Source organism: Pezoporus flaviventris, unplaced genomic scaffold, assembly GCF_033815535.1.
Source record: "Pezoporus flaviventris isolate CSIRO_AGI_PZ_B2104156 unplaced genomic scaffold, CSIRO_AGI_Pfla_v1 ptg000066l, whole genome shotgun sequence".
NCBI classification, from domain to species: domain Eukaryota; kingdom Metazoa; phylum Chordata; class Aves; order Psittaciformes; family Psittacidae; genus Pezoporus; species Pezoporus flaviventris.
In genome coordinates this window covers 16,578,797-16,602,145 of record NW_026892614.1, presented here as the reverse complement: position 1 = coordinate 16,602,145, position 23,349 = coordinate 16,578,797, and the positions used below count along the sequence as shown (strand labels likewise).

At 42.2% G+C, this 23,349-nt stretch overlaps 1 protein-coding gene across 6 annotated transcripts in view; it reads right to left on the bottom strand.

The window, feature by feature from the left end:
• Nucleotides 1-23,349, bottom strand: part of TBXT (T-box transcription factor T) — a 55,970-nt gene that overhangs the window by 26,850 nt on the left and 5,771 nt on the right. For 2 of the 6 annotated variants that reach the window (XM_061471393.1, XM_061471392.1), the window contains exons 7-8: nucleotides 22,274-22,406; nucleotides 18,688-20,784 (exon numbers count right to left, since the gene is read on the bottom strand). In XM_061471393.1, the coding sequence (XP_061327377.1) occupies nucleotides 20,517-20,784; nucleotides 22,274-22,406 (401 nt within the window). In that variant the 3' untranslated portion in view covers nucleotides 18,688-20,516. Of the gene's footprint in view, nucleotides 1-1,412; nucleotides 1,553-18,687; nucleotides 20,785-22,254; nucleotides 22,407-23,349 lie in introns of those variants that run through there. The other 4 variants (XM_061471395.1, XR_009746578.1, XM_061471394.1 and 1 more) reach the window with 4 other exon arrangements.

Sequence of the window (23,349 nt, the reverse complement as noted above, 5' to 3'; positions counted from 1 at the left end):
GAGAGGAAGGAGAACAATGGAAAAAATTGTTAATTTGTGACCCAAATTCCTTACACTTTTTAAGCCACTTTCCCCTTGAACAAAGTATCTGAAAGCAATATCCTGGCATGGGTTTAATCAAATTTAAAGTAACACAGGCTAATCTTCAGAGGGCTGTTATGTCTGTGAAAAGTTATTTCTTTCCTTAAGCCCTGCTTCCCTTCTGGAAGTCTGTTAGTCATGAAATAAGCAAGCAGAAGTGTCCGAGTCAGTAAATACAGCGGTCAGCCCCATTCTTCCTCCTCTCCAACTTCTGCTTGCTGCTTCCCCAAAGAATACAGCAAATTCCACTAATGAAACAGCTTTTTCTTTTGAGATAAAGGGTAATGAATAGGAGAATGGTTAGTAGCAGTGGCAACCATCATAACAGACAGTCATTACAAGGTTTTGGCAGTCATTTTCAAACACTGGAACCAAAAGTCGAGCATTTAATATTATTTCAGAATTCCAATTTGAAGCACCATTCTCCCTCTTGTTTTTTAAGAAACGTTTTTCCTTAGCACATGAATCCTGTGCTGATATGCATCTGGATTTCTGTTAACTGAAGTTTATGGGAAGTCCTCAAAACCTTCTTCTGCCTCCCTTTCTAATTTTTTCTCTCCTTACACACAGAGCAGTATCTAGTTTCTTTCTTTATGATCTTTTCCATCTTAAAAGAGTCAGTATTACCAGAAGAACTTGGTTTTAGTTTCTTTGCTTTTTCTTCTAAGGAAGGAAGGCTGGGTCACATTAAACCTCTCCAGCACTGAAGTAACCAGGTGTCCTTTTGGGCGCTCACTGCATTCATATTAAATCTCTCCAGGCACCAAGGCTCAATAAGACACTGTAGCCAACTGCTGAATTCTGCTGGCTTGCAGCTTTCAAATGTTAGAAGTAATTTATACCCAAGGTCTAAGACTGCATCCCACTACTCTCAAATTCCCCCCTTTGATTTTAATTTGATTACTGAAGAATTTACCTCAAAACTCAAAAGCAGCTTAATTAAGAGACATGGAGATGTATCTGTGTGCACAAAATATGACATCACTGTGGCTACTACCATATGTTCACTTAGAGGACTCTACATGCTCCACATTAATCCAAGTGTAAATAAAAATGTCAAGGCTGGCATGGGTCTGCCGTAGGCCTGAAACCAAATCTTCTGCAACTTGGACCCCATAGCTCCAGGCTCAGAGCCATTTTTTCATTCAGGGAGCTCATCACTGCTTTCAATGAGGGATCCCACACAGAAGAGACTACAAAAGAAAAATCAGTCCCCTGGGGAGCAGGGAAGGTTGTTTCCAATTGTCTCTCTCTTTCTCAAAAGCTCCTATCAGTGCAATGAAACTTTCTGCATGCATAGTTTCCTCTCCTCTGAAGTTACCTTTATTCTTTCAGCTCTGATTTCTGGTATTTGCCCTGTTATTCCCCCACCGCCAATGCATGTTACTAGTCGAGCTTCTCCTTTCCTCTCGTTGCCTTGCATCATGCTGAGAGCATTGCAGGAAGAATTATGGCCAATTCATTTGCCTGCCTGCCAATTAGAAGTATACTATGTCAGAGTCAAGTGAGTAAATACCAATAAACAATATGACAGCTATCCAACCCATTTAACCCTCTGACAGTTTTGAGTGCTTTCCATTTTATTAAAATGATTAATAGAATAGATATGTTTCATGAGACACAGCACTGTAGTACTTAGATTCACAGAGCTGATTTTTATAGACAGAAAAACAGTTTCTTTAATATGCTGCTTTATTCCAAACACTGTTAAATCACAAAGTTCTGAGGATGTTTATTCTAGTATTCCAGTAATAAAGTAATCTCACCAATGAGCAGATGTCCTCCTAACTCACACTATCTTTTTAATATTTAATTATGAATAGTTGGGACAGGAATCTGTTCATACTATTTGCACAGCATCACAAAGGACCAGGTCTAGATTTGAGTAGCCAAGTTCGTTTGTAGAACACAGTAGTAGCAGGCACTTTCTGTGAACAGGTGCTTTAGACATAAATAGAAAGAACAAGTCTCTCCTCCAGAGAGTTAGCGATTGGACACCAATTTCATATCGTTCTAGGTGCCAGGGAAATTTTTCTTGCCCAGAAGCACTTATTTGAAGAAGACTCAATATGGGCACAGAGGGCAATTGCGCACTTCTCAGTGAGGTGCTGGAGCTTAAACAGACCGCAGCTTGGAAAAGGCAAACAAGCAGACATATGGTCTGATTATGAAAAGATATCTATCTCAAGCTATGGATATTTTTAATACAAGGCAAAAATTTGACATAATTCATACTCAAGTGAGTTGAAGCTTCTCAGCATGCTCATATTTAATATGTAACACAAGTTGGTAGTTTTAGAAACTGTCCACTTGAATGCTGCAATTCTTTTGCAGGCAAATAACCTTATACTGCATTCATCTCTTTTTAATTAGAAAAAGATTTCAACAATTATTTCCAGCTTGCACGCATTTCAATGTCCACCCTTAAAATATGGATAGCTGAATTCCTGGAGAAAGGCCAGCCACAGCTCTAAACTCTGCAACTGAGTGAAGTGAGAGTGATATCAGTATCGCAAAGCACAAACACTTGCAGTCAAACTAGGGCTGTATAATAGAAGAGTCTCTTTGCAGCAGTAAAACCAGGCAGGGGCAAATAACAAGTGCAAAGACTGATGTGAACAAGGCACAGTACTAATGGATGCTTCATGGGCTTGCAGCAAATGACAGACGACTCTTTTCTGCCAAAATTAAACTACAGCAAGCAACCAAGTCAGGGTGCCTTGCTGCTCCTTGGCCACAGCTTTTAAAGAAAAGTTTCTCCTACCCCTGTTGCTCTGGGAAGCACATTCACCTTCTCCTATTAATATTTCTATTGAAGTTGGACACTGATACTGACTTACTACCAGAAGATCACTATAGAAACCTTGTGCTTGTCACTGAGTCTGACCTTTAAAGACCCTCAACTCTTCTTCCTATAAAAGCTGGTCTTGTGCTGTGGTATGTGGTAAAAAAACAGAGTATTTTCATGCCAGCTATTTCTTCAGCAATTGTGCCAAGAGCTTTCTCCGTTACATACACATTGCTAGATCTGTACATTCAAACAGCCACTTTGAAGCAGCATGTCCTGTAGCCACACACCCTAGAAAGCAGAGCTCATCATTGCTCAAGACTTAGATGAAGCATTGCTTTATGCCCCAGCTCAACCATCCTTTCAAATGAAGCCTTAGTACAACTAGTAGTCCCCTAACAAAGCACACATGATTTCCCCACAATTAATATCAGGAAAACATGTGGTTAACAGACTTCCCTAGTAAAATGGACAGAAAGCTATAGTCAATATTACTAAATAGATTTAGCTTACACTTGTGAAAAAAGTTCCAAACAATGATTCTCCCTGGAATAGTGATACATGTTGCAAAACTTCTATTTCATTCCTGCCTACATGTTAAAGAGATTAAAACAAGAGAGGCACTAGGTAAACCATTACTGCCTCACTGTGGATTAAAGCAATGCTTGCTTCCAGTACATCACAGTTACTACACTGTTACTAGCTTTTTCTGCATCCCTCAGGAAAAAAGACATTCTGTTCAGGTGAACAATCCAAGGTATCTCTGAACAATATTACAATATTTGAAAACTCAAGAAATACCCTAACATTTCACACTGGTTGAAAAACAGCTTGCAATAGGTGAAGCTGAATAAGCAGTTGATCTTGGCTGAAGTCACAGCTGTGAATCTCAAACCTTTAAGCTTGCATTTTCGCTATATAGGGATTTATTGTCAGATTTTATACAAAATTCCCAATGGCTTTTCCAAAAGCTCTGTTTTAACACTGTTTGAACACTGGGCATTACACAACCATTTGCTTCCAGATATGTTTAAAACCTACCTAGGAACATTATTGCAATACTGAAGCCCACATTTCCTTCTTAATTTTCTTATGAGCTTCTCTTCCCTGGAAGCACAGCTGACTGAGCTACAGCATTGAACTTTCTGGAGGATTTGCTTACACAAGTACTAGTCTGCATCTGATCAGATGGACAACAACAAATCAGATTTTATTTTCACAAGAGAATGACATTCTAGTTATCAGCATGACCCTTGCACATCTTGGGACATGTTACTTACCATTTGTAGGTCCCTTTGAACCCAGTACAATTGAGAAAAAAGTTAAACTGGAGTTGCTATTCCACAGATTCTTATTTCCAGATCTTATATCACAACCTTTGTAGCATTCCAGGGTGCATACAGCAAAAAAAAATCAATGCTTCTTCAGAGCAGGGATTTAGTCTTATGCAGAGGACAGGGGTGGCTTGCAACGTATTTTATGTTGAACCTTGGCATTGCAACTGGGTGTTATTTTAGTTACTTCATACACAATTCCAAAAGAATCATTTACACAGTAATCTGAATTATGCAGGCTTCTGTATTGTTAAACATACATCCTTGGCAATTCATGTGCACAGTTTCTACATGGAGACATAATTTGTTTACTGGATGCAATATTTACCCAGCTAGATCAACATCTATAGCTACCGGCTGTCAAGACTACTGGCAGATTACCTCTGCTGATACACAGGACACGTTGCTCAATCAAAAGAAGTTATTTCATCAACTTCTATATATAATCTGTATTATTAATACAGAAACGTTTTCTTTCTTCTGCTATTGTCACACATTCTTTTCTAGCACTTCCTTCAGACATGGGCCCCACTGCAATGAACAGCCACGATTTGTGCCCTTTCATTTAAGGAACTGTGATTGTGAAGCTACATTTCTGCTCAGTTTTGGAATGTAAATGTTCCCCATGGAAGGGAGAATCCAAACCAAGCAAAATTGCTGCAAAAAAACTATCCATGAAATACTTTATTTTGAGCATTTCTCTTCAAAATTTAATAGCTGCATCTGAACCAGGAGCTCTGAAATGGGGCTTGACTGCTCTGTGGTCAGAAGCTATGGCACTTCCAGCAGGGAAACACCCTCACAAGCGGTTATCAATATGGACACCCAGGCACAGCGCCCTCCCAGTGCATTACCTGCCATTCATCCACACCTCTCCAACAAAACATTCCCCACATAAGCAAAAAAAAAACAAAGCTGTTTTAGCAATGAATTCCTGGCCAGCCCCACAATTGACTCCAGTTTCCATCCCTCTAGTCTGGCCCTCATGAACTACTTAGCTGGAGTTTAAACACATCACTGACTTTCAAGTTGCATTGTTGTATAACTTCCAAATGCTTATTAAGAGCTCTTGTCTCACCAAAAAGAAAGTAGAATATAAACAATGAAAAAGCATTATAAGTCCATCCAAGGGCTTTTCAACCCCATAACAAGGCACTGAACAGCCTAGAAAAGGTCACAGGCAGAAGTTCCAGAGTGATGCAGAAAGCAGGGAGAAGCAGTACTGGGAACATTCCATGAGTGCATAAGCTGAAGATATTTGTCCAGAAGCCATTTGTCTCCCTCAGCCTCTTGCCCCGTGTCTGCTGATTATTACTAATGTTATGGGAAGACTCGAAGGATAGCTTGCATTATCCTTACATGGGGCAAGCCTGAATTTTAATGGCTGTGGCATCAAGTGATGGGATAAATAAGCTCAAGACCTGCATTAGCCTGTGAAACTCATGAGCAAGTTGGTGATGGGCATTCTCCTTAAGCTGTATGAGACAATGATGGCTTTATTGGGAAAGATTAAGTATCAAATGAAATTTTTGTGGAGAAGAAAGAAGTAAGCAATCTTGCCTTAACACTCATGTAAAACAATAAAGCCAAGTCTTATGTCTCTGAACTTAGATTCTCCTATTTACTTCAACTTCAGTGAAGACTATACCTTTTTGTCAATAGGTAGAACCCACACATTCTACTTATAAACTCCTTTTTGCCAATAGGTAGAACCACACATTCTCTCTACTTATAACCTCCTTGACTTCGGATATGTACATGTGGAGATAGAAAGAGGCATTTCACACAGCACATAGTAACTTGTGCCCTGCACAACAAAATAACACCAAGCAGTTCAGAAAGAATCCCAAGCCCACGCACCTACACCATCCCATCACACCAGATGCTTCTGCTTACATGCTTCAGCACAGCCTAAGGAGCCTGATTGGCACACACAGAGTCAAAGATAGTGGAGGCTGTTGCCAGTGTACAGCAGCCACTTAGTGAGGAGACCTACTCCAAGTTATTTCATGAGAATGTTCCTCAAGTCTCAGTTGCTTCCTCACCTTTGGAATATGTCTATCTTCCTGCTTGCATGCAACTAACTGAGCAATAGGTTCAAAAGCTTTTAGGACAAACATGAAATGGTTTAGTTTGGAAGGGACATTAAGATCATCTAGTTCCAATTCCCAGCCATGGGCAGGGACACATCTACTAGACCAGGTTGCTCAAAGCCCTTTCCAGCCTGATCTATAATAATACTGGTCAACACATCTGCAGGCAACCAGTAAAGCCTCACCTTTGGGAAAGGCTGCACTGGAGGCTGGAAGCTCAAAGCTTCGTGGGAAAGGAGATGGGAGGAATGTACTTGAAGGCCAGTTTTTGTTTTTTGATCTTGCTGCTAAACATATGTGTTTCTTGCTGTAACCCTTTCACTCATTTTGAAAAGTCACCTCTTTTCCAAATTTTATACACTCTGTCATATAAAGAAGAATAAATTCATAAGCAGCACTTTAACTTACTTTCTACTGGAAGGCCAAGGTGCCCCATTCCTGAACACTTGCTTTCCCCACACATGCAACGCATCTGTGGCTGAAACAGCCCTTGGAGGAACCTAAGGGGAGGAAACTTAAACACTGCAAGTCAGAGCTGCAGGAGAGGCTATTCTTCACAGAAGGTTACAAAAATCTTTCCTGCCCTTAAAAGAGAAAACACACAAGACAAGAACAATGCATGCTCACTCACTGTGCATACAAGTGAATCTCACCCCAGAGACACTTTGCCCTGATGTGCCTTGCTCTTCCCACAGCCCTGAAGGCTGCCCTGGGAATTATAACAAAGGATTGCTGAATAAATTGGTTTTGTTTCAAAATCCTGGCCTGGTTTTCCAGGGAAAAGCAAATAGAGAATCTATTTCCTCTGGAATGGAGTCTAAGAACTCCCTGTGCAGGAAGCAGCACATGGAGCCTGTGCAGAAGGGAAGTGTTGAGACGACAAAGAAGCAAAACAGGGATGAGAAAAAAACACATATTTATAAACACATATTTAACAGCTTGTGGGGTGGAGCAAGAGCAACACAGTTACCTATGATAGACTTGATTTTGCTTTTCTCCCCACAGAGGCTGGAGACAACAGTTCCTTGGGCAGGTTGCCACTGACACATCTTCCTCAACCTGAGATCAGCTGACGCAACCAGAATACAGCAGTACCTGCACCGTGTGATTTGCAGTAGCATCATGCATTCGCTATACCAAGGAACTTAAGCTCAAGTTTAGGCTGTTCCACCTCAGGAGGGAAAGGACACTTCATGCAGCCTAGTTCAGGGGCACCGTGAGGTGGATGTGAGGCTGAGCCAGTGGCACAGCACTGTGAACCATCCACCCAGCCCAGAGGAGCACTGAGTACTCCAAAGCAGCCAAACGTCAGTGTTACCTACTGCTGGCATTCATCCAGTCACTTAGATAGATGCCCTTTTCTCCTACCAGAAGCTGAATATGACAGCGTGCTGTCAAGAACCTGGTCCTGAGCCTGGGCCCATGGTAGGTATCATACAGCACCAGTCCCCCTTCCAACCTCTTCTAATTTTAAACACAGCAATAAGGGTTGAGGATTTATCCCCAAGAAGCCTTAAGAGCTGGACAAGCATGTTACAAGCATGACAGCAGAACAAACTGCAGTGGAAAGCATGAATTGGAAAGCTACATTGGACATGTCAATTGGGTACAGTCGATTTGGTACAGTCATCTGCTTTCTTTTCTAAAGAAATTTCACAAAAGGAAGAAACAATACAAATTTTGTGTGCGCATTTGTTACCTGACAACTAAATGCTGCTAGGACCATTTAGTTCATATAATCCCTTTTCTATCCTAGGTCACAAAATTACACCCAGGGCAGTTTCTTCCGCAAAAGCAGCTCTCTTTTCTCTGAACAGTAAAGAAAAGCAACTATAAAGTTAACATCAGATTATATAGAATCATAGAAGAGTTAGGGCTGGAAAGGACCTTAAGATCATCAAGTTCCAACCCCCCTGCCATAGGGCAGGAACACCTCACACTAAACCATGTCACCCAAGGCTCTGCTGAACCTGGCCTTGAACACCACCAGGGATGGAGCATTCACAGCCTCCCTGGGCAACACATTCCAGTGCCTCACCACCCTCACAGTAAATAATTTCTTCCTTAAACAGAGGAAGTTCAGATCAGATATAAGTTTGAAACCGTTACCCCTTTTCCTATCACTACAGTCCCTAATGAAGAGTCCTTACAGGCCCCCTTCAGATACTGGAAGGCTGCTATGAGGTCTCCACGCAGCCTTCTCTTCTCCAGGCTGAACAGCCCCAACTTTCTCAGCCTATCTTCATACAGGAGGTGCTCCAGTCCCCTGATCATCCTCATGGCCTCCTCTGGACTTGTTCCAACAGTTCCATGTCCTTTTTATGTTGAGGACACCAGAACTGTACACAATACTCCAAGTGGGGCCTCCTGAGAGCAGAGGGGCAAGATCACTTCCTTAGACCTGATATAACCAGATTCCAGACTTCCCAAAGTATTCTCCACTTTGCCAAAAGGTTCCCTTGGAAAACCTGAGCCAGTTTCAGGAAAAGCAGTTTTTAAACTAGCTACCTACTTATGTAACACAAAGCTATCTAAGTTATGTCACAAGTATTTTAACTAGTATATCTCATCTTACTAGTTCATGAACTAGCCATATTTTTTTTTTTTTAAGTGCTTAGCCTCAGAATATGTTTTTATGCAGCTTTTGCACTGAGGAAATTATCTGTTTCCTGGTGTATTTTCCCCTGCCAAAAAAGGAGGTAAAAACTGCATAAATATGTAGCAAGTAATGAACATGTTTTTAAGTCTCTTTAATGGTCAAGCCCTGAGCTAGCAGCAAGCCATCAGTTCCCCTATTCCTGAATTACTCAAACATAACTGTCAGGGCTAGGAGGCAACCTCAGACACCAGTTAGAAAACTTCATTAGAACAGGGAAATTGTAGTAGCGGACTCATCTCCGCCTCCTAGCCTCATGTCTCAGTATAATATCGTTAGCACATTCGCAGGAGGAGTCCGACATCCTTGTAAGGCAACAAGAACTGGCCAGAATAGTGCAGAGCTGAACTGAGCTGGCTGAGGACCACTCTCTTCCCATCCGTCACACTGCCCTGCCCATAGGCTTTATTATTTTAAATTGTGATTTTTAAGTATTATTATTGCTAAGATGCTTCTTTCAAAACTAGAAAAGCTCCTGTGTAGCACTGGGGAGCCCCAGAGGGAAACCGCTTGCTTGCTACCATCAGAGCCAGAGACTTCCAGCCCAAAGGGGTGCTTCACAGCCTCTTCTCCCATGGCTTTTTGTAGTCCAGGCAAGACAAGAGATTAATAATAATAATAATAGATACACTTTAAGTGCACTTGATTAAAAGTAAATAACCTGAAGCAGGGAAGTCTGTGCTTATTAACATACTTTAAGACACAGAAAGCTGAGACCAAATCTGAGTAGTCAATCAGTGCAATAGTCACCATGCTTTGCTGCACTTAGGAGCTCTTACCCAGCTATGATCTGTCCTTCAAAACTCCAATTGAAAGAGATGTAAAGGGTCAAGAAAAACAAGTGTAGATGCCATTAAATCAAAGTTAAAAAGGATGAGAGTTTCCAAGAAGTCCTGGAAGTGCTGCCTCAGAGCCAGAATTACTGTACAGCAAGTAACAAAGGGACAGATTTCTTGCAGCTTAGCCTTTGTGTAAGGCAGCAAAGTCAGGAACCAGAATGACCATGACACAGGCAAATCTGAAGTTTTATTGAACTATCCTTGTAGCTTTCATAGATGCACTTTTAAAAGCTTGGTTCTGTTCTCCTTGTTGAAATATCCCAAAACTGACACAGCATTGTAAGAATCAGCAGTGTTTTGGTTGCAAAAACATATTAGCAACACGAGAAAAAAAGTAGCAGCTGACAGCCAAAATGTGAGAGGCTGCTTGACATTAAGCAGAAATTCTTTTCTATGAGAGTGGGGAGGCGCTGGCACAGGGTGTCCAGAGAAGCTGTGGCTGCCCTGTCCCTGGCAGTGTTCAAGGCCAGACTGGAAGGGTTTAGAGCAACCTGGTCTAGTGGAAGGTGTTTGGAACCAAATGATCTTAAATGTCCCTCCCAAACCAAAGCCTTCTGTGATTCTATGAAATGCAAATTATTAATTTCTTTGGCAGCAGCTTTTATTCATGGGGCCAGTTTGAGGATGGTTCACACAATGGAAGTACACCGCAGAGAAGGCAAACCCAGTGTGCTTTAGTAGTTAGTACACACAACATGCTCGCCTATCAATTAATTTGTATCAGTTGCAAGCTGGGTCAAGCCACACATCCCACGGCAGCCTTGCATGCTCTTCGGAAGTGTGTCCACAAGAGGGAGATAGAAGACCAGAAACAGTCGTTTAATCATAAAATGATTCTATGTAGTCTTACTAATCTATAGTAAAGTCTTTTACACTGCTACAGGTGTACACTAGCAGGCTAGCACAGTCCCAGGCTCAATACAAAAAACAAAAACCTAGTTAAGTATCTGCTGTGTGACTTCTCACTTGGAAGATATTTCTTGAGGTCCAGGCAGTGCTGGTACATGGGATGTCATGCTCACCTCCAAAATGGAGAGACATAGGGCTAGACACAGCTCCAGCAGTAGCACACGCCTCAAACATCAGGAAGGTCTCCATTCCTCACAAATATAGTCTACATTTGCCTGAAGCCCAGCTGCCAAGTCACACCAGACACTGACAGAAGTGGAGCTCCCAGGTAGGAAGATGGGATTTTAGGCTGGGGAATCCTCATTTAGAGCTGGCTAACCTCCAGCTTTGTTATGCCAAGATCAGCTTTTCAGCCAACAGTACCATTTCCACAATTATTGCCTTAATTTTTCCAACCCTAAAGGATTGCTAAGTGCCAGCAGCAGCACCCTCAACCTTACAGAAATTCACCACAAAAAAAAGCACAAAGTATTTCCACAAGCATTCCAGGGTAATACAGCCTGCAGAAGGAGGTCCCTGCTCAGGGTCTGTTCTCCAAATCCCAATCCAGATTGCTTCCTTATAGCAATGCACCAGAAAGCAGCATGGATGCTGCTGCAGACAGAACAAGGTGAGCCTGACCCCACACACCTGTATGCTTAGGGGAACCAACATACAACAGCAGACCATAACTCATCCCAGAGGGACAGAGTAAGAGCTAAAGCAGAGAAGAAAGCACTGACAGTGTTTGAATTTCTCTTAAAAGGATTAAAAAAACCCTACAGTTTCTCATTTTTTTCTGAACCAATTTAGGAAATTCCAGGTTCAGGGGAAATGCGCATTTCAGGGATAAACCTCAATCCTTATGGTAACTGGGATCACCACATGAATCAGATGAAATAAAACTGAGGAGGAGTAATAACCATTTGGCATCAAGTCTGTCAAAGTGAATCACACTGTACTGGCCGTCTAAGCACTGACTTTTTGTCTGCCATCAACCGAGCTTCATTAGTGCAGATTCATACAAGGAATAAGAGAAAGGTGTACCCCACCAACTTCACTATCTGCTAAAACCAACTTCTGAAGCTTTCAGTGAACTGCAGATGAAGTTTCCCTTAATTACTTAGCAACAGAAATTCAACAATGAAGAAAGGCATTCCTTACACTGACAACAGGCTGAGGGAATGCTGTTATCTGTTCACTAGCCAAAAAGCTGGTTAGTTTTGTTTGCTGTCACTGGTCAGTTTAAAACATGAATTCAGTCTTCTGACAGGCAATTTTTCAAGGGCTGTTTAATTGCTACTCTTTTTTTGGCAGTCAATGTATTTGCAGAATTCCCTGGCATTCCCCAACAATGCCTCTCCAGTTTTCAGAACAAGTGCTTTCAAGAGGAGCACCATTCCTCACCTACATAGAAAAATGTGCTTGGAAGTAAAAAAAAAAAAAAACACACCACCACAAACAGAGGAGAGACTGCTATATATCCATCTGCCAAAGTCCATCTCTTTTTACTTATCCTGGAATGGAAGGTGTCATTAACCTCATATTAAGGTTAGCATCCAGTTGCTGGGTATTTCTAGTGCACTGAAAAATAACCACAGTTTAAGGTAATCACCATTTGCCTTAATTTTATGTTAACATCTGCACCATGAAAGCCCCCGTAACACTGTGTCAATGTTCTTTATGGACTGTAGAAGAGATCACTACACTCACTACAAATAATCCACTTGGAGATACAAGAAAACACCTTCAAATACAAGATAACAAAAAGTTTCAGGACTCATTTTCTCAAGTTCCCTGACGGAGCACTCCCCCTTCCATCTCTATGTTTTACCCTACCCCTGGTTTTCCACCTTCATCTCCTACAAAGCTCCAGCCCTACAAGCATCCTGGCAGCAGCCTCACAGCAGCTGAAGCACCATCAAAATGGTGGTGACTTTTCCTGGCTGCCAAGGACGTAAGAAAAGCGTGCATTCAGCCCATGACTATTTTGCAGCGGTTTTTGGCTTGGGTTTCTTGAGAGCTTGCATGTGTCTGAACCAAAGGAACCAGCAGAAGCCAGAAGTTTCCACTCTATGAAATGAAATGTAGTCTTACCATAAGAGACAAAGTAAGTACAGGAAATGCAAAATCCCACTGCTAGGGTGAGTGGAAATTTCTGTCTTTTCCCTCCCGCCCACCACAGTCAACATATATCTGGGCAAACAAGTGACAGATGATGGAAACTCATATGAGCCATCCATATATTAGTAAGAAAGAGCAACCAGAACACATAGCTATCCTGAGTTGCAAGTATTACAACTGCATCTCACACAGCCCATACACCTTTGGGCATAAATTCAGGCAGAGAACACAGCAGGGAACACTACTTCTACTGTATTGAAACAAGTTTTCATGTGGGAAGTTCTCAGAATTATTGAAGTTTTACAATTACTATTACTAATGTTGCATTAAGGTGAAGGATGACAAAACATACGAGGAATTAAGTGCCCACATTCAGTGCAGTGCCCAGAACCCAACACAACAAACCAAATCTTTGTGCAAAACAGTGCCAATGACAGTGCAGGATAACTTATCGGCAGACACCTTGAATCCAAAATAACACATAATTCATAAAGTCAAGACAAACTACCAGCCAGCTTCAACTTCCCTTGGATAAACTTCGTTTTCTGGGAGGCATCAGAATTTTCTGACACCAAGACAAGTTTGTCTTTTAAACAGAAAGCAGAACCTATAGGTCCCAACTACCATCCAGCTCCCTTTCACTGGGATTCCTTACTCTCCCTTACTGCCAGGTCAAGCAGCAGCCAGTCTTGCCACTGCCTCCTTATTGCCAAAAAGGACAGAAGAATAAGAACTTTCTCCACCTCAGAAGCAAGACATTCCTGCAGCAACCCTCATGAAGGCTTATACCTTTCCAGCCCACAAGTTTCTCAGCAGAAACAGTCATTAGTTTAGATACACAGCAAGCATCAATACCACACTGCAGCAAATTGCCACTCTAGAGGCTGAGCCACAGGGCAACCTCCAGGACAAAGCTGAGGCTCTCCTAGCCATCCACCACAAGAGTGCATCCAAGGAGTGCATGCCAAGGAGGATATAATGAAAAAGATCTCACCAGCCCACAGCAGTTCATTACTCAGCTACCTTCAGTCCCACAACATAGCCCCAGCCCAGGAATCCCCCTAACACCTACCTGCAAGCTCCAGACTACCTGTTTCAGAGATAAAAGCCAAACACACCACTATCCTACATATCCCAAATGCATCAGCAGTTCCCTCTCCCCCACTGGTGAACTATCCTCCCACCACCAGCTGGCTCCTCCTACTCCAAAACCCCAGCTACGCCCACCCGAACTAGCTTCACCTGCCTGCTCTGCCGCCTTTCCACCAGGCAGGCCAGCAGTGGGGGACTCGGTTTCTGCATCTTTCATAATGATCATGAGTTGTCCAGCTTGCACACTAGTCTCTGCATAAATAGTAAGGGATTCTAGGTTACATATATGAGCAAATGGGCACATCTTGCTCATGAGCTGCTGAATGTCCTGGTTTCCTTTCTGAGTGTCCTGTTAGGCTGCTCCAGGCTTTTCCTGGTTTGGCAAGTGGGGTTTTTTCCAGTGTAAACCGCATAACTCTCCCCATACTGACCTACGTAACTTGGGCCTTGAATGACACTCCAAGGAGAAGTTGTTTAGCAATATTCAGAGAGCACAAGTGCTGCAAACCTGACACTCTTCATCTTGCTTTAGCCTCCACCAAGGGTAAGGACCAGAGAAACCCACAGCCCCAAGCATGGAGAGAAGTGGGGTTGCTGTGCCATTACAGCATGATGGAAATTAAGGATAATACAGGGTTTCTTTTCACAAGCATGCATTAGCTTGCTTCTGTTCTCACTGAGGAGGAGCTATAATGCAGAGGCAAAGGCAGAAAAGCTAATGGGATGTAAGGCTTGGGAATGGTCACCCCTAAAATGAAAACAAGGCTCAAGCAGATGAGTGTACTTGAGTTTGGGGAATAAATGCGTCATTTATGTTCCAGAATCTGGGGACCTGAAATCCCAACCCAACAGCAAATGTTTATTCCTCAGCTGAGACCTGGTGTTGCATATTTAGCAAACAGCAAATGTCTGAGGTGTGTTTCATGAGGTGGGGGAATGAAGCTGCTTGAGCAAGGACAAGACTTGCAGAGATGCATTCACATGTGACAGATTTTGGGAGGCTCATCTTCCAGAAAAAATGGCTTCCCTCCACAGTTTAAAAGAAAGGATAATGAAGGGTAAGGATGGAAGTGGAAGCTGTATGGTTTGTTGGTTTACTGTTATCTGGCTTCAGTTGGAGCATTAAGTTGTTGCAGCTCCTTTCTGACCCTCTGAACCTTATGTGCCACCAACAGGGCCAAGGACAGTCTGCAGAACTTTATAGAGGCCCTTATAGAAATGCATCTCTCTCACAGCACCATTTCTCCCTGCTAGATCTGGCCCTCACAAGTGATTGTGAGCAGGGCAGATGCTGTCCCAATCTGCACAGGGCTGAGACCATCCTCTAAAATCACAAATGGAAAAGAGCAAGTCTATAGGCATGCTAAGGGCATAGCTATTGGAAAGGGTCAGGTTAGAGACCGCTAGCAGAGGATTTGGACAAGTCTCAAGTTACCACTTTCATTGATGATTTAGTCCAGAACGTAAAAGATCATTGACAAAATCTGCTGGACAGGTGAGGCTGAGAGATGTCATTAATGCAAAGTAAAATAGAGATACCTCACAGGACAAACTAGACAACTGGGGAGCAATGGAAATAGAATAAAGCTGACTGAGACAAGGACAAAATCACAGTCAAGACACTAGTTGTAAATCCTTCTGCCAAAAGATGGGACTTCATCAGCAAAAAGTAGTAAAAAAAGGACTTGGATCACCATGACCAGTCAATCACTGATGTAACTCTAGATAATGAAAATGTGATTTTCAAAGTTATGAAAATGGCTAGTTTCAGTGCAGATAGGGAAGCAGCATGCCATTGCATAGGCTTTCCTATAAGCCCCTGCATTATACCACGTACATTCATGCTCCCTCTTTCATTGAGCCATGGAGGCTCAGAGGGCCAGCAGGAGAGGGAAAGCTACCTGAGAGAAGACTGAGTTTTAATAATCTATCAAAAGAGAGACAGAGAAATCACCACCTAACAATACATATCAATTTAAACACTACCAAAGGAGAACTACTATTTAAGCTGGGAATGGTTTTTGGCTCAAGAACAGATAGTCATAAGATGATTATAGCTAAATTTCAGCTGGCAATTAAAAGATAGCTCCTAAGCACTGAGAAGCAAGGGGACTGCAACAGTCTCCCAACAAAATAAACAGCTCTACTAGCCACAGGCACAAAAAAATCTCTGCAAAATCTCACCAGCTGTTTTTGAGACAAACCCTAGTGTGCTCTTAAAAGGTCTCAGTGAAGGGATTGTCTATAATTAAGGAACTGGATTCAGGAGGCCCCTTCCAACTCTATGTGGTACAAGTCTGGTAATTGCAAATCACGGAAGAATTATTGGCATTGGTGGACTGACTGAGGCAGTTAATTAGTTTACTAGCATCAAGAAACAGTAGCCTACTTTTGTAGTGCAGGAAGATAGGGAGAGGAAAAGGCAAGAAAAATCCTGCAGCTGCTTGCCCAGCAAACTCTAGCCAGTCATAGAACCTTGGCCTTTAAAGCCCACGATGCCCAGGTCCTTGATATCACAGTGGTATGTGCAGTGGGAGAACAGGGGTTTGGGTCTACTAACATCTTCTCAAGGAATTTTTACGTTGTCAGATGTGAAGGCATATGTGGAACTGTATCATGTACCACTCAGACTGGTTTCCCTGATTTATTTGTATCAGTTTCCACAGGCACAGAAATCCAGAAGCAGCTAAAGACTGAGGAAATTATTTTTTCCACAGATCTAAGCCTCTGAATTAAAATGATGCGCAGACACTGGAATGGGTCTGCATGAAATTTCAAAACCACAGTGTTCCTGCTGATTGTCTTCCTTACACCTGCCTAAGAATATGTGTTTTTATAAATTTTTACTGTTTATTTTAGTTATTTTTAATTTTTATTTACTTTTAAAAACTAAATTTTCAAATTTAATTACATTTACTGCTTGGACAGTAATGCAGTAGCTTAGTGTGTATTATCTACTTAACTCACAACTCTCATTGACATCTGTGGGGAAGGGTCCAGCTGGAGACAAGTGTGGGATTACCTAGTCTCATGTTTTACTCCTGCGTGGGACTGAGTATTCACATGGCTCTTGTAGACAGAGTGAGACAATAAGGCTGAGGAGTCTACAGAGATCTCTGCAGATGGCAACTATTTGTTACCAAAAGAAAAATGAAGAAAGGAAAAAAGAATTAACATGCTGAGATAGTAAACAATGTAGGTTTCCTAAAAGTGCTGAGCATTTGCTGATAGCTTAGTCCTTCTCCCAGCCTCAGAGCTGTCTGTAGTATTTGGGGGGTGCATGCTGCATGGTCATAGCAGCGGGGAAAAGCTGTGGTTGAGCTGGTGCAGAGCTTGCCAATGGGCTGGGTGAGGTGAGCTGTCTCACACCAGCCTTCCTCAGCATGTGGAAACATCGGGTACGTTTGTGCTTCCACCTCACCTTTGCCATCAGCCCCAGGGGTGGCACCAGTGGGCGAAGCGGTGGGAGCACAGCACAGCGCTGCTGTGTGAATCCATGGGTGAGAAAAGCCTCTCCAGGTGAGTCACACAAAGTCCATGTGGGTTTCACGCTGGCTTGGGTTATTTGTAATGATCTGGGTCTGACTGCCCAGCTCCTCTAGCAGCTGCAATCCTGATACGGTATTTGTGAGTCTGAAGTGCCTTTGATGGCTGCTTGGCCACACAAACCAAGTAAGAAAAAATACAGTTCAGGAAGAAGATGGTGGCAGAGCAGGTGTGAAAATACACATGATGAAATGCTCAGTCTGCTTTAAAGCAGTATGCAGCTTGCATTCAATGGTATGAAAGGTTTCGGTTTCTTTAATTTGAAAGTACGGAAGGGAAAACAACCCACACCAAAAAAGCCAGTTAGGTAAGATCCATCCGATAGCAGCATTTTGCTGCCTGGAGGCATACAATGCTGCCTCTATAAAGGCCTTGTGTGTGTGCTTATTCTTCTGGCTCAGAAATCCTTTCAAAGTGATTATTTTAATGGTTATCTGGTTTTGGTTCAAGTATACAAGTATTGACCAGCAGATAAGTTACCCATGTGACATGGCCAGGGTTGCTCACTAGGCAGAGGTGAGACGAGTTCAGTTCTCTCGCACTAAGAGCTGAACTCTTTCAGGACCTAGAATTTAACTCCCAGGTTAGCATCACATGCGGTTCCAGGCATTGGAAAGCTCCTGTCAGCATTAAGTGCACATTAAAACAGTGTCACAGAGGCCTCTAAGGCCATATATAAAGGTCTGGCAGGAAACAGGGACCAAGCTCCTCCACTTCACAGCCACAAGGATCCAGCTGCCCTCAGGTCAGTTCAGCAAGCCCCAGTTAAATCTTGTAATTTAATAAATAGCCCCAGCCATTTCTATCCACATGGACATGACAATCATTTACTCAGTACAAGCTCTGTAAGAACCTGAGAAACTGATGACTTCTGTGTTGGACATCAGCTGTGGGCTGTCCTCCATGCAAGCCTCTTTGGAGCAGACAGTTCCTCATGGGCTGCCTGCTAGGGGTCATGCAAGGGAACATAGAATCATAGAATGGTTAAGACTGGAAAGGGGATGGGAAATAAGAGGTGGAGAAGCAGATGAGGAGAATGTAGCATCTGAAGATGTCTCCAAGTTCTTCATGATAAACAATCATTAATTTGGTTATGAAGGACTCTCTCACCCTTCGCCCACAGCTGGAAGACACTGTGTGGCAGGAGCCATTTGTGAAACCTTTCCGTGGAAGGTCAACCTACCATCTGATGTGCATTTGTTTCACCTTTCCCACCACCCCCACAAACTGAAAACTGAGCACCAAGTTCATTTAAGAATCTTTACTCTTTTTTTTTCTTTTTTTAATTTAAATTATACTTCCGAAATACAAATAAAAAACCCAAACAACTCACAATGAAACATGTCACTAATTTCTAAAACATAGTCTGTGTAATAATGCACTTACATCATTTACACATTTACCTTCACAATAAAATAGGAGCGCTTAGATCAGTATTTACATATTGACAGAGAACGTGGTGGTGCAGCCATCTGCCTTCTGTGCTGTCCCCTGCTGGAATGCCTCCAGGAGACCCCCAGCCTGCAGTTGCACGCAAATCCTTCTGAGGGGAGAAACCCCTGCCAGAGTCTTTCTAGGTGCAGGAACCTCCATAGGGTGCCAAAGAGACCAAAATGGTGGCAAATACTTGCTTTTTCATATCAAAGCTGCCACTGTAGCACATGAGCACATGTCAATGAGCCATTCAAGGAATTCCCTGATATAGAAATTTGCTTTCCTATATTAGGCACTTCATTAGAAAAATTATTTATTATGGCTTATGCAAAACAATTCGCTTTCCTCAGGATATGTACTTGCTAGAGTCAGTAGGACAGAGACATATCCAAAGGCACACTTTGAACCGATGTTCTGGGTTAGCCTGCATTAGAAATTTGTCATATTACTTAATGAGTCTTGAAAGAAGTATTTTATCAAGACATGATTTTTCCAGCGAGTCAAGAAGTCAGTGTATTTTAAAGCTTAGTATATCTGCACTCCCTCCCCCCCCGCCCCGATTATTAGTAACTAGAGATTTTCCTCTTACAATAAGTTAACTACTTACATCTGTGCTGTTCAGTGTGCCATTGGGTGACATATCCCACACATGATTGTCTTAAAGGAGTACAGCATAGGTTGAGGGTTTATTTACATATCTTACCATGTAGAAATTAAAGCTGTAACTTACCAAATAATAAATATAGATCAACAGGGTACAACACTGAAATAAAATAAATTAGAATGATTCTCCAGGTGTTGAATTCCCTCCCTTAAGGCCTGAGCCAGAGACCATAAAAAGAGTGATGTTTTTTCAGGGGCTCAAAAAGGTTTAGGATAGGGCTCCTAATTAGACACTGGCTGTTTGAAATTAAATGTTTAGCTAAAATCATATATTTGAAGTTTATGCGATCAAACAGCACAACTTATCTCTAAAAGCAGTCTTCTGTGTACAAGAATTTAGGACAAATTTTAATACTGCATTTATTAGTAAGAATATAGCTCTTGCAGATTGCCTTGTTAATTCAGCAGCAAGGAAATAAGCATACAGTTAAGAATGCCACATATTTGTAAAGCAAATACGTGTTAGTGCACATGATTTTCCAAAAAACTTCACTCATCAGCTACATTTGTGCATATTTCAGAATGCTTCTAACTAGAAGGTCAATGAAAGTCTTCTCATGACTATAGCTAAATTGCCATTACAAAAATTTAACTGGAAAACAGTTAGGAGTAACTTACTCAAGAACAACGCCAAACTTCAGGTCCAGAAGTTATCAGACCACTGAGAAATTTGGAATCTAAGTTAAAATCTTAAAACTTAGGTCTATCAAAGTTAAAATTAAAAACAAAACAAAAAGCAATAAAAAGATTAAAAGCAGTGAATCTGCTCTCAGAATTGCACGCTCACGAGGTTTGTAAACTCTACATGAAGTCAATGAGGCACTGTTACTATAAGAGGTATAATGTAGATGCTCTATGCAAAGCAGTGCAGATGCTTTGTAATTTACTCTTCATGCTTCCTGTTACTCTTCCTTAAGGATTAAACATTTAAAGTAACTCAGTAGCTAAAAAGTCTGTGTTATAGGAAAAAGCCTGGGTTTACATGGAAGGGGGGGTGACGGGTGTCCACGTGGATGCCAGCCTGGCATGTGCTGAGGCATCATACTGGCTATCAGGCAGGTCGGAGGGTGGCCCACCGTCATACAGCGGGGAGGCAGAGGAGGCAGCAGTGACTGGGTGAGGGAGGGCAGTGTAGTGTGCTGGAGAGCCACGCAGGAACTGGGAGCTCAGGCCATTGGACATCCCACTTGACTGAGACACCGGCGTGATGGTGCTGTTACTCACAGACCATAGGTTTGGATACTGACTGCGAAAGGGAAAGTGGTAAATAAAACAAGTTGTTAGTGACTCCGGTGCCTGCTGGAAGAAAGGCAGGTTTGAATTCGTTGCCATGAGTCTGTCAGAGCCCTTGGGTGCCTCTACAGACAGAGAGGGATTGATGCCTCCAGACAGCAACTCAGCCCTCCTTGTTGATCATCTCATGTTAAAAGGGGAAGAGCCAGGCTGATGGCTGCAGATTGCATGGATACTACATAAAAGGGCAGCTTGAAAGAAAAAAAAACCTTGCCAGAACACTACAGCCTCTACTCTGTCCTCTAAGTATGTATACACATACACACATACATATAAACACATAAATTACAAGAAACAAGGTGATGCAAAAGAAACTATGAGGAAAAGTTCTGTCCTGCCATGTAATACTACACACCACTTTCTACCTATTGATCCCAAGCAGTTTAACAAGAAAGATATATATTATTTTTACTTTACAGATAGGAGTTTAGCACAAGGGGTGGCAGAATTGCCTTCCCTGGGGTCCCACAGTTCAAGATCTATTGTTTTTACCTACTAGACAACTCAGTCAGTAACTAAAACCCAGTGGACTTTGCAACTTTCCAAATGTGTATTCTGAGGGTCAGACATAAAAAGAAGTGCTAGAAGGACCCGTTTACTTGATTAATATATATCTAGAAGTAAAACTTACGACCAGTAATACAGTTACCTTATATCAGGTAAAAGTAGTACATACTGTGATTCGCAGCTAAATGCCATGTGCATGGTTAAATGAAAATGCTTTCCACAAACAGTCTGAATTGCTGAGAAAGATGCCCAAACCTCAGCCCTCTGTGGTTAATACCAAAGATTTTACCACCTTATCTGCGTCTCTTTGCATTTTCCAATTTAGCTCCAAAGGACTGACTGTAAGCTAAATCTCTGCTAAAGGATACAAAAGTTGAAGACAATTACAAAGAGGAGAAAAGATCACAAAGTGGCAAAGGCTTTCACCATGTGAATGATCCCATACAATGCTAGTTTGTGTGGCAATTATTGCGTAAAGATCTACTGCCCCAACTGTCTACTCCTTCTCCACACTACAGTTCATTTGTAACACAAGAGCTTGTGGAGATGGCTGGGAAAGCAGTGACTGCCTAAAATGAAACAGATCAAAATTAAACTTTAACACCACTTTGCTTGAAAGAGATGTAACCTAAAAGAGCACCCTTAAATCCAACGGATATTTGTCTAAGTGATTCATAATCCTTAATTTACCAAATATTGCTGTCACAAGTGTCTACATTTCCAAAACTAAAATATAAAAATAAGAATTATCTGATTCTTCAATCTGTTTTCCTTGTGAATAGTCTTTTTCAGTGCCCCCCAGGTAGCTAATGATTCACACACGCACACGGCCATAAAGATTTCTAATTTGCTGGTGACTACCTCCTTTTTCAGCCTTCTCTTCCTACAAAGTGCCAATACACCAATCTGAGGGCTGCTAAGGGTTGGATTCCTACCTGGAGCTGGTGGCAGTGCCAGTGCTGTGACTCATGGGCAGCATTGTTGTGTGTGTGGGAACTCCTAAAGAAGACCAGTTGTCATGGGACTGCAGCACGGAAAGGCAGGCAGAGGAGTTATCGGCATAGGATGCTGAGAAAAATAAGCAAGTATTTAAACACACTAGAATCAGAACAAATACTGACCTTGTATTCAAATGTAATGTATAGCTTTAAATTACACTCCCTTATTGCTGCCTTGCAAAACAAAACCCAAAGTTACATACACACATACACTGAGAGAAAAATTATGTCAGTTACCAGGTGTGTCAAGCTTACACACTCCCTGGCATTGACCCTGCTGATGTGTTATTTTGCTCGACTTGCAAAGCCTTACTTCTATGAAGGATCTATGGCAAAAAAGTTGTCTCAAACCACCTGCTAATTCATCATATACTTCCTTCTTTGGTCAGTGGGAAGAGGCAGGCTCCCTACTTGCACTGTCCCAGTCACTTTTCCAGGGCTCCTTCTTTATCTCCATCATCTACACTGGCAGTAACAGCCTGGCAGCCCTGGATAACAAGCATATCCCTGGATCACACATCCCAGTTTTGAGCTGAGCATGACATCACAGGCTCTGGAGTTTGCCTTAAGCACCATCAGGAGTGATCGGACTGTGGCTTAAACTACTCAGCTTGTGACCAAAACCAGCTGGCCAATGTGGCAGAGGTGCTAGGAAGCTATACAGGGAATCTTGTAAAGTGAGAAAGAAGTTGCTGGGGCAGCTGGCTTAAGGAAGGAGAAGAGGTTCCTTGCTGAGGACCACTGAACAAGAAGGAACACCAGAGGCGTTTTATTCTTTTATTCTGCTTCAAGTCCCAGAACTCACAATTTCCAAGGTGCAAGAAACTTCCACAGAAAGCTAGATTTTCACTTAAAATTAACTACAAAGCTGCCCAGAGGACTGGTCAGCTTGCATCTGGAGCCCTGCGTATTACTTCACAGTTCAAAATATTAACTATTTCTTTTAAATGGGCCCCTCCAATATCCATACAAGCTGAAGGACAAAAATGGTCACAGACCTTTACCATAAGAAA